The sequence below is a fragment of the Macaca nemestrina genome, chromosome 9 (genome assembly GCF_043159975.1).
Source record: "Macaca nemestrina isolate mMacNem1 chromosome 9, mMacNem.hap1, whole genome shotgun sequence".
Lineage (NCBI taxonomy): Eukaryota > Metazoa > Chordata > Mammalia > Primates > Cercopithecidae > Macaca > Macaca nemestrina.
This window is the reverse complement of record NC_092133.1, coordinates 26,968,136-26,982,068: the sequence shown is the minus strand read 5'-3', so window position 1 is coordinate 26,982,068 and position 13,933 is coordinate 26,968,136. Positions and strand designations below refer to the sequence as shown.

Sequence of the window (13,933 nt, the reverse complement as noted above, 5' to 3'; positions counted from 1 at the left end):
TAAGGTGATGACTATGTGCTAGGCATTGTGCTACATGCTTTACATACAGCGTCACATTTAATCAAATTCTGAAGGCAAATAAGAAAATGTTATAGGTTAAGGAACTAAGGTCAAGGAAACAAAGTCACTTGCAAAACATAACAGTAAATGGCAGAGGTTAGATTGAACATCCTTAATTGTTTCATTCCAATTACTCCCTTTTTCACCAAACAAAACATCCCCACTTGTATTTCACTCTCAATCCATAACAGGCTGAGGCCCCAGTGCCAGCCTCCTTACTTTCCACCTTCATGTAAAATGACACGTAGAAGCTGTGAGGGCAGAGGTTGAAGAGAGGCAGGGAGCCCACTGTGGAGAACACAGCAAGCTCTACTGTTCCACTGTGTGGGTATGAGAAACCCTGATGCCACTGAACCAAGGAGCAGGACTGGTGGTTACAGCCACCTGGAGGGACATTCTGCACTGAGTTCACTTCTTATTCCATCCATCCTTTCTAAGTCCTAGCCAACCTCTAAAACAAAAATTGTGCAACCATTCACTTCTACGTAGTGAAGCTGCTAAATACAATAATAACCGATGCCAGGATTTCCCCGTCATGGAGAAGTGGGTAAACCTGAGAACACTGCTATATACACAGGGTAATAAGCTGACAGTGAAAGTAACCATAGACATTTATAAAGTGAGGTATTTAAGAACTTTTTTTAATAAAAGGAAAGTTTTCCTGCATGCTTCCAAGTAAACTCTCAGAAAGGTGATGCGGGGAGGTTTTGTCATTCACCCCACTCAATTCACTTTCCCACTGCATGTCTGTGCCATGAGCTATGCTGTAAGAAAAGGGTGAGACAAGTGAGGTGCCCAGGGAGCAACATTTATGAAGGCACTCACTCTCTGGCCAACCCTACACTTGGGATTCCTTTGTGCTTCATCCCAGCCCTGAGGCTAATACAGATTCTGCATTGACTGAGCATGAGGTGACCATGGATGGCTTAAAATGGCACTGGACACAGGGTTCCCAGTGGCTGTTTAACTCTTTAAGCACGCAGGCATTGGCATCTGGGCTTGTCCTGGAGAAAACTACCACTGTGGCCCTTCCCCAGGATCATCTCTTGTTCTCTTTGCAAGAAATGACCTTCCTCACCTTATTAATTTAGCTAAATCCTACTTCTTCTTCCCCTCAGTTTTCCTTTACAGAATTCACTAGCATCTGAATTTTAAAGGAGGATGGCACTTAATACAAATGAATCTCTAATATGTGGGACTCACAAGCAGTCCGTGAGCAGGAAGCTAGTGTTTTAACCCTTACAAGGGAGAAACGTGGCAATGCCTGATACTCAGGTCTGAGACAGAACCAGTTGGCTGAGTGGAATTTGCATTATGAGCTAACAGAAACACCTCCAATTGCCAAAAGAGACTTAATTCTCTTTGTATTATCTGTATAACAAGTATTATAGGATGAGAATATTAACTGCAGCATTATTTATAGTGGCAGAAAAAGCAAAATAACCCAAATGTCCATGGAAGAAGGATGACCGATAATACTATAATAATACTTAATACTATGGAATTAAATAAATGAGAAAGTATCCTTATATATTCTGACTTAGAAAGATGTTTAAGTCATATTTTTGAATGAAAAAGGAAAACAGAAGAACAATGTGTCTAGTAGGAAATCACATATAAAAACAACCTCCCAAATTAATTTGTGTATTTTCTCTTGGGACCAGTATTTGCTAGCAAATGCAAAGAAAAGTTTTAGAAGCATGCATATCAAACAGATCACAATTGTGAGGGGAAAGGGGGCCAGGATTGGGTAATGATGTAAATTGGCTTTTAAACATATAAAACATACACATTTATTTTGTGACTAAATATTTGTAAGTAAAAATCTAAATGTATAGTGGCAGCATTATTAGTGGCTACAACATTATATACTGAATCTGCTTATAAAATACCACTGAATCAACACATAGCCAAATGACATCTGTGGTGAGGGGCTGGAGTAACATTAAGGGAGACAAAGTTTTTTTCCAAGTTCACCGATATTTTACCTCTTACCAACTCTTGAGTTGGCTACAGACAATGCAAATAGGAATTCAGTGGTGTGAGGCCTTCTTTGTAGATGATTTCAGGCCTCTGTCCCAGCTAAGGGTCTTCGTGTTCCTAATGCAAAATGTGTAGTTGAGACAACATGCTGATCAGTGGGGTTATTATTGACAACCATTCCCTTGACTTTAGTGTGTAAGGCCCTATTTGCATATTCACTCCTCCACCTATGAGCATCTTACTTATGAGAGCAGAACATTTACCATACCCGCTGATGGCGGGTATTTATCATATGTTCTCTTTACAAACCAGCTTGCTCACCAATGCTGATGCTTTTCTGCAAAATGTTTAACTGGAACAGGCAAAACTGGTGGATGTGGCAACTTAACAAAAATCATTTGGGGTCAGATGCTATCGTGTAATACCCACTGAAATGAACAAGCCCCTGAGAACGAAGGTGGAGTCCTAGAAGGTAGAGTTGTAATTTTGTGACTACTAAACATAACAACTGCATTGACCAACATTTATATATGGACGCTTATTGCTAAGTCACATTTAATTGACATTATATTTTTAATTTTATGTGGCATAGATGGTATTCCTTTTGAATATAAAATTACTTAATCATCACTGACGTTTTATTTGATGTTAGTCAGGATTTATAAGATCTCAATGGGCCAGGTGCAGTGGCTCATGCTTATATGCAAATATTGCCCTTTACAGTGTCTAAACATGCTAGTACCTGCAAGTAATAAAACTCCTGTCTTTTGCATTCCTTCCCCATTAAGTTTAGTTATTTTACCAACCTTTTCATTTTTTTCCCCCATGGTACCATGCTAAGACCTCACTGACCCATTGCTATAAAAATGTTACTTGTATTTCCTTGGATGTTGTGTTATCATTCAAAAAAATCATAGCTTATTCCTTTATTCAAAGGTTCTAGGAATCCCTAACATCAGAAATAGGAATCATTGCAGTCCTTTTCTATGCCTTTCCCTCCTTGAAAAGAATAGTATCTATTATTTTGATAATCTTAAAAAAATATATATATTTAACATTTCAAATACAGAGTACATAAATGGAAGTCTCACCTCCTCAAGTGGATTCTCTGTACTGTGGCTGGCTTGAGAAAGGAGAAGGGGCTTTATCAAGTAGAAATGGCGGATTGGTAAGGCTCCTACCTCCTTATTTCTCCTTTCTCCTTCCTCCTTCCCTTTCTCTCTCTCTCTCTCTCTTCTTTTTCTTTTTCTTTTTTCTTTTGTAGAGATGGGGGTTTCCCTATGTTATCCAGGGTTTTCTTGAACTCCCGGACTCAAACAATCTTTCCACTTCAGCCTCCTGAGTAGCAGGGACTACAGGCACGTGCTACCACACCGGCTTCTTTTCTAACTTTTTATTATCAGAATTTTCAAATATGTATGAAGAAAAGTATTGTAATCAATTCCCATATGCTCATTACCCATCTCCAAAAAATTATCAGTGCTTACCTGTTTTTTAACACTTTAAAACAAAACTCACACAAATATGTATCTCTAAAACCAAAGCTGTTTTCTTAGTCTAGCCAAAATGTCTTTATCATGCCTAAATATATAATTCTTTAATATTACTTATGATGGTTAACTTAATATGTCAACTTGACTGGGCCATAGTATGCCCAGATATTTGGTCAAATGTTACACTTCTGTGTGTTTTTAAATGAGATTAACATTTAAGTCAGTAGACTGAGTAAAGCAGATTGACTTCTCTAGTGAGGGTGGGCCTCATCCAATCAGCTGAAGGCTTAAATTCAACCGGCTGACAGTTCCCAAAGTAAGAGAGAATTCCTTCCCCCTGATGGCATTCAAATTGGAACACTGGCTTCTTTTCCTGCCTTCGGTCTTGAACTGAAAGGCTCTTCTGGGTCTCGGTCTGCTGGCCTTTGGACTAGAACTACAACATTGGCTCTTTGATTTCAGGCCTTCAGACTTGAACTAGAACTACACTGTCAGCTCTCCTGGGTCTCCAGCTTGCTGACTTACCCTGCAGATCTTGGGACCCACCTACCTCCATAATCAAATGAGCCAATTCCTTACAATAAATCTCTCTTTTTTTTTTTTTTTTTTTTTTTTTGAAACGGAGTCTTACTCGGTCGCCCAGGCTGGAGTGTGGTGGTGCAATTCCGGCTCACTGCAACCTCTGCCTCCTGGGTGCAAGTGATTCTCCTGCCTCAGCCTCCTGAGTGTCTGGGACTACAGGCGCACACCACCATGTGTGGCTAATTTTTTTTTTTTTTTTTGTATTTTTAGTAGAGATGGGGTTTCACCATCTTGGCCAGGCTGGTCTCAAATTCCTGACCTCAAGTGATCTGCCCTCCTCAGCCTCCCAAAGTGCAGTGCTGGGACTACAGGCGTGAGCCACCACGCCTGGCCAAAAAATATCTTTCTAAATAAATATACATCCTACTGGTTTTGTTTCTCTGGAAAGCCCTAACTAATACATTACCCGAATTAGTGTATGTTCAATTTTCCTCGAGGCTCAAATGTGTCTTTTTACAGATCATTTATTTGAATCAGAATTTAAATAGGTTCCATACACTATTTTAAAGTTTATAGATACCAACTACATTTGAGACAAATTTACGAATTTTTTTTCCTTTTTATAGTATTTCTTAAATAATACTGCATAAACCCCATGACACAGAATATTAAACACCAAATTTTAGAATGTGATTCCGGATTTACAAAGGTCAGAATGCATGTTTAAATGTGTCAAGACTGAACATAAAGAGAAAGCAAGATACATTCGTATTAGCACTACTATACTTTTGAAAAGTCAGTGAGTTCCTTTTGTGATTCCAGGTTCCACATCTATAAAACAGGAAACGCAAATATGAAATATCTATTTGGCCTTCCTCATCATGGATATAATAAGGGTAAAGGGTAACTTCACAGGATTAAATAACTTGAAAACAAAGTGTCGAGAAAATGAAGACATTTTTATTTCAATATTGTCATCGTGATCTTCATCCAATAAACATTTCTCTTTTTTAAATTTGCAATTGGGATCTTATTCTCACATGAAACTTGCACTATTAGTGCAAAGTTGTGCTTCATTGCTAAAATGAACAAAAGCAATTACATCGTGCTGTAAGGAAATATGCCTGGTCTTTGATCAGAAGTAATTCTGTCAGTATAACACATGCTGAAAGGCAGCAAAGGTTGGCCTCTCAAGGTCACTACTCCAGATACTTACCCAGTACTATTGAGGTAACTCTGTCCCAAGCTGCAATCCTTTGACAGAGAGGATGGATTGAACCAAAATGCCGGCAGGCACTGGCCATTGCTGTGTCGCTCATAACCATAGTCGCTGTTAGGAAAGAGCCGAGAAAAACCTTTCAGTAGGTGGCAAAATTACTGAAAACAATTCCATGTCAGTCCACAGCCAAGTGCTACACTAATCAATTAGTCAAAACAAACAAAAACAAGACAAAACACACACACACACACACACACACACACAAGCATTCCCTGAATCAATGACTTCTCAAAAATAGAAATTTTTTTATAGACTATCAATTATTCAGGAAAATATCCTATATAACTGGTCATTCCATTTAAATACTCTTAAGTTGAGCGAGTAGATTGTGTTCTCATTAGAAGGATACACAATACAGATGGCTGGACCCAGAGAAAGCTGTAATGAGAAAACAGGCAGTGGTGGGGCTCAACCCTTGGTGAGAAATTCATCGCAGAGTTTAACATGGTCACATGTGGCACAGTCCTCATTACTGGTGATGTCTTTGGGATGCTCTTCCAAGACATCTGGATCTACGAAGTAGAGCTGAGCCAGGTCTCTCTGTGTACACTCCATATGCTTCAAAGTTACAGCCAAAAAGGAAATGTCCTTCAGGAGTATCTCGAGCATTTCCCCTAAGGAAATGTTTCATACTAGGCAGTTAGCACTGCCAGTTGGAACTAACTGCTTTAAATCCTCTCTCTACTTTGGAAATAGTCAAAGACTTCCCTCTCAGCCTCCTCTCATTCATGCTTCCAGAGGCCTCTGAGTTGCCTGATATTCTTGGCTTCTGGCAAATGAACCTGGGCACAGAGAATGACAACAAATTGCACCTCCACATGCACAGACAAATCGCAGGCAGCAATCGGCAAGCATTAGTATGAACTGGCCCATCTGTGTAATGGAGGTGAGATGCTGGCACACAAGGGTCAGGAAGGGAGAAATAGGCTCAGCTCAGAGGCCTGTCACCAGGCAGCTGGTACTTAGAATTTTGCACATACCAGCAGGATTTGGTGCTGGTTCAACGCAGCACGGGTAGGAAGACTTCAGAATTGCTGCCTATAGGACAACCAGTGTTCACTTTGGGGAGTTACTTTACAAATGCTGGAGAGGGACAGGCAAGGTCATTTGGGGAACTGTCCAGGAGAAAGCCAAACCAAAGAGAAACACTCAGGGACAATCACCTTTCATTACACTACAGCCAGGTGTAATCACTGAAACTCCAGCTGCTGGTAGAAACCCAACAAGGTCGTGATGAGCCTTCCCAAATATTATCAGAAATCATGCAGTTACGGAAATCCCACTGGATCAGAAAACCTTACAATGGCCTCCTTCGTGATTAATTTCCCACTTCTCAGAATGCATTTCAGCTGGTGGGATGAGTAGCCGATCCAATCACAAACGAATGCAGGGATTGGGCCAAGACTGAGGGGCACAAGGGATGTGGGAGAGGAGAAATCTAATTGCTTTCCTTATCTGGTATTCCTTTCAGTCTGGACTAGCTTACAATTGAAAAAGAAAAACAACAACAACAGCAAAAGACTGGCTTCCTTTGAAGCCTGTAGAAAAGATTCCCAGAGAAGCAAATGTTTCGAGGAGAAATCAGGACATTGGGACATCTCATCTCATTTTTTTTTTCTCTTTGGTTTTCTTTTTTATTTATTTATTTATTATTATTATTATACTTTAAGTTCTAGGGTACATGTGCATAACGTGCAGGTTTGTTACATATGTATACTTGTGCCATGTTGGTGTGCTGCACCCATCAACTCGTCAGCACCCATCAACTCGTCATTTACATCAGGTATAACTCCCAATGCAATCCCTCCCCCCTCCCCCCTCCCCATGATAGGCCCCGATGTGTGATGTTCCCCTTCCCGAGTCCAAGTGATCTCATTGTTCAGTTCCCACCTACGAGTGAGAACATGCGGTGTTTGGTTTTCTGTTCTTGTGATAGTTTGCTAAGAATGATGGTTTCCAGCTGCATCCATGTCCCTACAAAGGACACAAACTCATCCTTTTTTATGGCTGCATAGTATTCCATGGTGTATATGTGCCACATTTTCTTAATCCAGTCTGTCACTGATGGACATTTGGGTTGATTCCAAGTCTTTGCTATTGTGAATAGTGCCGCAATAAACATACGTGTGCATGTGTCTTTATAGCAGCATGATTTATAATCCTTTGGGGATATACCCAGTAATGGGATGGCTGGGTCCAGAGAATAAATTTGCCTCCTGCTAAAGAATGGCTGTTTCTTAAGGCAAAAGCTAAACCACTAATGTAAGATGCTAACTTCCTTTGCAAATCTTCCTTGAACAGGATAGAAGAAGAAGAAGCAGTTGCTTCAGAAAGAGGGATGTGACAAATGACTTAAAAATCTCATGGCAGTTTTCCCTGTGAATGCATTTCAGGGTGTGAGTCCTGAAGGGCAGTACAAAGATAAAATATATTTGTCATTGTGATAATACTGCTCTAACTAAAACAGAAGTCACAACTGGGGAGGCCCCTGAAGATTTCATTTTGAGCTTCAATGTAACTGAAACTCTGTTGCCCTCTGGCTGAGCCCAAAGAGATATTTCATTGGCTCTTGGCTTGGCGTCCTCACCAACAAGGGGTACAGCTGTGGGTTACTGGTCTGACTGCTGGCTGCCACTCTTGTCAGACCTTCTTAGTGCTAGAATATCTCCAGATGTCTACCACAAGAGAAGGTTTAACTTTTCTAAGATATGTGATGAGTATGTACACAGTATCTCAGTCCAATCACTGATATTTTAATGATTCTCAGTATGCAACCTGAGATTGCAATACAGCTAGAAATAAATTGTTAAAAAATGACTTTAGTTCTTATGTCGGTCAAGTTTGGTAACACATATGTATACATTTAGTGATTGCGTTCTCTAAATTAAAAACAAACAAATAAAGGAAAAGCAAAAAGAAGAGGGAAGAAAACAATGGAAAATGAGATGGAAAATACCAAGGGAGTTACCACCTACTTGTCCTCAATAATGTGTAAGCCTTACCTGAACAATTAACACTGACAACAAGCCAAGGGCTTCACTGTGCCCACAAGCTAGCTTTCTGCTGAGTAAATGTCTCAAGAAGGACTCTATGGCACTCTATGGCACATTTAGAGTTTAACCTCTAAATGTCTCCGTACTTCTCCAGTTTAAATTAGCTTAATCCTGGTAAAGCAAGAAGTCTCCTTTATCGCTAGGTTCACTGAGTTACAGATTTGCAATGCCATTGAATCCATCCTTGCTCTGAGTTCGAGAATGTCTTCCATGAATCTCATAAGCTGTGGTCAGCTAACTACGACTTGAAAACTTGCAGGGACAGAAAATTTACTGCCCTTAAAGGCTATTATTCTACTACAGGCAATCCTAGATTCTAGAAAGCTTTCATCTAGAACACAAATACGTTTGTTTTGTTTGCTCCCTAAAAAATACACTTACTGTTTCTTACTGTTTCCAGTGTTGCTGTTTGAAGCAGCACAGAAAGAATCTGCCTTTTTTTTTTTTTTAAGAGATAGTCTCCCTCTGACACCCATGTTGGAGGGCAGTGGCGCAATCTTGGCTCACTACAACCTCTACCTCCCGGGTTCAAGCGATTCTCCTGCCTTAGCCTCCTGAGTAGTTGGGATTACAGGTGCCTGCCACCATGCCCAGCTAATTTTTGTATTTTTAGTAGGGATGGGGTTTTACCCAGGCTGGTCTCCAACTCCTGACCTCAAGTGATCCACCCCCCTCAGCCTCCCGAAGTGCTGGGATTACAGGCATGAGCCATCACGCCCGGCCAAATCTGCTCTCCTTTGGTCCTAGGAATCTAGCAATTATATGAAGATAATTACCAGCCATCTTCTGAGTCCTCTTTCAGTCTAAAGAAACTCTTGATTATCCCACATACACATGTACATAGCTAGTAAACTATGAGGTAATTTTATAAGAATATGAAGCTTGCCACTTAGCCCTATGTATGTTACTATTATTTCAATTCTAAGGTTTCATTCAGGCCCATGTGGATTTGATACACCGAATGGCTCCAGGAGATAACTGCACAAGCTCACCAATCAAAATCAGCCTCAGTGCAGACACAGGGTTCAGATTCCATAGCTCCTGCATATTTTCCTTGCATACACTTCCGCTCTGATTTTCGCTTCTTATATATCCTTTTTGCTCCCATGATACACGCTTCCCCCTGTAAGCAGAGGAGGATCACAAATACTTGGGCACACAGTTTGGACTTTCCCTGCTCCAAATGAGTGACGTTTAGGGAGACATTTGCAAATCTTAGTGTAATGTGAACTTTGGTAGCCCTCTTTGTGCTAACAACATTTTCCTTTTGTGGTCTAGAGCCCTCTTATACAACCTGACTATAAAGGCAATCCTAACAATCACTGAGGATTATTAAATAACATCCTTAATTTTGTGTGCACTTACCAAACCTTTATTTGGCAAAGTGCTGGGTGCAGTGCTATGAAGGACACACAGTTAAGTAAGACTCAGTCTGCACCTAGTGCATTGCCAACAAATCTGTAGTAATTAAGTTCAATTCCCCTATAATAAAAGATTTACACAGTTGATCATTTATGAGAGCATGAAAGAGGAGCATTGCTAAGAAATATAAAGATCCATTTTGCCTCGATTTATTATGCCTCTGCCCACACAACTTTATAGCACAGATTTTAATGCTCCTCTACCAGACAAGCGAGAGAGCTAAATTCAGTGTTTTCCCACAAAATAAATAAAAGCTTTGAATATCACAATGACTGTGCATCCCAAAGGAGAAAATATCAGCAATGTAAATGAGCGATTTTATTGTTTAGCCTCTGAATAGGGTGGGTGTTTCCAGATAACGCAGGGCCCACTCTCAGACACACTCCTCCTCTTGTGTTTCTGAAAGATCAGAGTAGAATTTTGCTTAATCTACTGAACACTGTCTTTCTTGAGCAAACTCACTTTAACTGGCTTCATTACACATCTACATTTAAATATATTACTTAGTCTAGGTTTGAGGTATATGACGTTTTTCTGCCTGAATATGGTGATGGCTTTGCAGCAGGTACTTCTACCATATCCTTTGAGAGATCCGCGGAACGACTTGTACCTTGGGAAATCAAGGGAGAGACACTTCAATCCAAGCATTTTGATATAAGCTGAATAGGTGAGAGGCCAGGACAAATGGAAGTTGCCTATTAATAATTCTGCATTCTCATACCAGGAGTACCTGGCAAGGAGGCAAAAAGTACTATATAGTTCCAAGGAATCAAGGCAAATGGGAAGAAGGATTTATCTGGCAACACTCACCCAGCATAATTTTGTTATTTTATGTCTCTGTTTGCACTGCTAGATAACATTGAAGATCTCTTCCTTATCCCCTCCCCCACCATGCAACCATATGACATTCTTAGATGAATTATGTTTGGATCTCAGTGCTGAATTGGTATTTCATTTTGAGTTGTAAGTCTAAGCCAAGCACATTTGAATTTTATCTCATTATATTTTAGCACAATAAAAACAGAAATGACTTCACAACAAGCTATAAATGGTGAGCTTGTTCACTGCTGTGGAACACAAAATGTGTAAGTAAACAGTAGATGGACATTTTGGCCTAGATCATCCTAGTTCCTATACCTTAGCAACCAGCTTTCCCCCAACACCACTCATGCTTCCTGCCCACGCCTTAGTCTCAGTTCTTTTCCTCCTACCTGGCTGTGCAGCTGCCAGGGTCTGTAGTCCTCTTCGGCACACCGTCTATCAAAAATGGACTTGTAGTCTACTTTGACCAGCTGCCATTCAGAGCGGTGGCTGAAGTGTCCAAACACTCTACAGAGTTCATGGTGATAAAAATAATCACAATGATAATAATGCCATGAGTAATAACTACAGAGAGCATTTGTGGAGTGTTCACCCTGAGCTAAGCACATTACATGAATCACATCATTTAATCCTCAAAACACATTCATGAAGAGGGTACTTTTTATTTTATTTATTTATTTATTTATTTATTTATTTTTTAGACAGAGTCTTGCTCTGTCACCATGCTGCAGGGCAGTGGTGCAATCTCGGCTCACTACAATCTCCAACTCCCTGGTTCAAGTGATTCTCCTGCCTCAGCCTCCCGAGTAGCTGGGATTAGAGGCATGCACCACTATACCCAGCTAATTTTTTTTTATTTTTAGTAGAGATGGGGTTCCACCATGTTGGCCAGGATGGTCTCGATCTCCTGACCTCGTGATCTGCCCGCCTTGGTCTCCCAAAATGCTGGGATTACAGGTGTGAGCTACTGCACCTGGCCGAGGAGGGTACTATTACTGGATCCACTTCACAGATAGATAACATGAGGTTCAATGAGTTTTGTTAACATTGCAAAAAACAAAATCAAGTCATAATAACAGGTAGAACCAGACCCAGAGTGTTTAATTCAAGAGCCCACTTGTACATATTGTGCCACAAGATTGGTTGGGAAAATATGGTTGAGAAAAACAATCATAAATGCTGTATTCTATGTGGTCCAAGATTAGACTTCTAGGTTATCTTGCTCATGTACATAGTTCCCATGGTTTCCATGCTATTTTACCTTCCCACCAGCCCCTAGCGAAAGTGATCAGCAGAGCCAAGTACTAATAATGGTTTCCTACATTGCACATTCTATTCTCTTTACTCAGAGAGACTTAAGTATTTACTGAGATGTTTGAATTACCAATCAGAGGTTTGAAGAAAAGCCATGAAGTGGCCTGTTGGGTCAGTTTTTAAAAATCTCTGTTTTGAAAATATAAAAATTGAAGAAAGACAAATTATGGAACGCATTGCTAATTTAGCTATGTTTCCCATTAAGAAAAGTGTAGCTATTAGTCATATTAGATTTTTATTATTGTTTTCCGCCATTAAAAAGTAGTAGTGGTAGGCCGGGCGCGGTGGCTCATGCCTGTAATTCCAGCACTTTGGGAGGCCAAGGCGGGTGGATCACGAGGTCAGGAGATCGAGACCATCCTGGCTAACACGGTGAAACCTTGTCTCTTCTAAAAAAAAAAATTAAAAAAATTAGCTGGCCATGGTGGTGGGTGCCTGTAATCCTAGCTACTCGGAAGACTGAGGCAGGAGAATGGTGTGAACCCAGGAGGCGGAGCTTGTAGTGAGCTGAGATCATGACACTGCACTCCAGCCTGGGCAACAGAGTGCGACTCTGTCTCAAAAAAAAAAAAAAAAAAAAAAGGAGTAGTGGTAGGGGAGAGAATTGGAAAGCTTACCAAATATTGACTTTGGCTTGAAAGTTTTCATTGATGACAGATCAACTACTTTACAACCATCCCTATTTTCCATGTCCAATTTTCCAAAGGAATGAATTATTACAGTTTCATACTTGAAATTCAAAGTCCATGTACTGAAGTTCATAGGCAGGGTCATTAATCTTTTGCAAATTAATGATCATCACATTCCAGACAAAAATGAGTATAAATGCAATTTCACAAGAACAGACTGTTCTCACGGTTTTCCTCATATGCCTCACAATTGGGTTAGGTAAAGAGCCAGGGAAAAATACAATGCTTTGTGGGATTTTGATGAAACTCTATGTTCTGACTTAAAGCGAAATCATTCCTATATGCCTGAGATTTTCTACATATGCAGGTTCTTTATTATTAAAGTTTTAAATGTATAGATTTATTTCCTATTGAAATTGTCACTTCTAATTTCTCTAAGCGCCTCAGTTTGGGTCTCCTAAAACTATCAAAGAACCAAGAAAATAGCTGCCCACATTTTTCTTCCCTATTTTCTGTACGCTCTTGCAGTAAGATGCAACAACCTTAACCTAACAGCTACAAATCAAACAGGCTTAGCTATAAAACATTTTTGTAGATTACTCTTTTCTATGAAGGCTGGACCACATCATAGTTTCAACTTACGTCATGATGAGAGTCTCTTCTCCAGGCTCACCCAGAACCCCATCCACAAAAAGTGGAATAGATGTGAAACTGTATTTGCTCCAAGATCTCCCTTCATCAAAACTCAACCTAATGATATAAAAAATATCAGTTATCAGATCTCCGAAGGAAAAAAAAAAAGTCATTTCAAAGGGAAGACACTCTCAACCCAGAGATAATACATTTTAAAAGTAGCTGAGACATTGTCAAAATGAGCCTTTCATATAAATAAGTATTCTTAATTATATCGGAAAATAGAAATACAGTTAGCCAAGCCATGGGGACACAGATGTATTAAAACATCAATAAAGGAACAGCTACATTAAATGGGAATTAACTATAAGTCTTTTATAAAATTTTTGAAAGTTTGGATATTTTTTTATTTCTTAGACCTCAAGCTCTTGACCCTGTCCAAAACCTCTCTACTGTCTAACAAGTCTCACAGGTGATACTGAAGAGTGATGACCTTGTAAGACTTACTTAGATTTCAATCAACTCATCTCTAAGTGACCAAGTCCTCAGTGTGCCCTTCTTACAACTATAAATCCTGGTTGACCTCACTGAATGAATGAGTACAGGATAGGCTCTTGAAAGCAAGAGAAGATAATTCTTCAGTCCTGATGGTCACTGGAATGGTCTAAATGCTTGTGTCCTCTCTAAAATTCAAATGTTGAACATCTAATCACCAATGTGATG

The 13,933-nt window shown here is 39.9% G+C and overlaps 1 protein-coding gene across 4 annotated transcripts in view; it reads right to left on the bottom strand.

The window, feature by feature from the left end:
- The window catches only part of LOC105478290 (sortilin related VPS10 domain containing receptor 1), a 596,134-nt gene that overhangs the window by 94,736 nt on the left and 487,465 nt on the right, over window positions 1–13,933 (bottom strand). For all 4 annotated transcript variants that reach the window (XM_071069161.1, XM_071069160.1, XM_071069162.1 and 1 more), the window contains exons 14-17: window positions 13,220–13,327; window positions 11,024–11,141; window positions 9,383–9,513; window positions 5,275–5,388 (exon numbers count right to left, since the gene is read on the bottom strand). In XM_071069161.1, coding sequence (XP_070925262.1) covers window positions 5,275–5,388; window positions 9,383–9,513; window positions 11,024–11,141; window positions 13,220–13,327 — 471 coding nt within the window. The remainder of the gene's footprint in view (window positions 1–5,274; window positions 5,389–9,382; window positions 9,514–11,023; window positions 11,142–13,219; window positions 13,328–13,933) is intronic.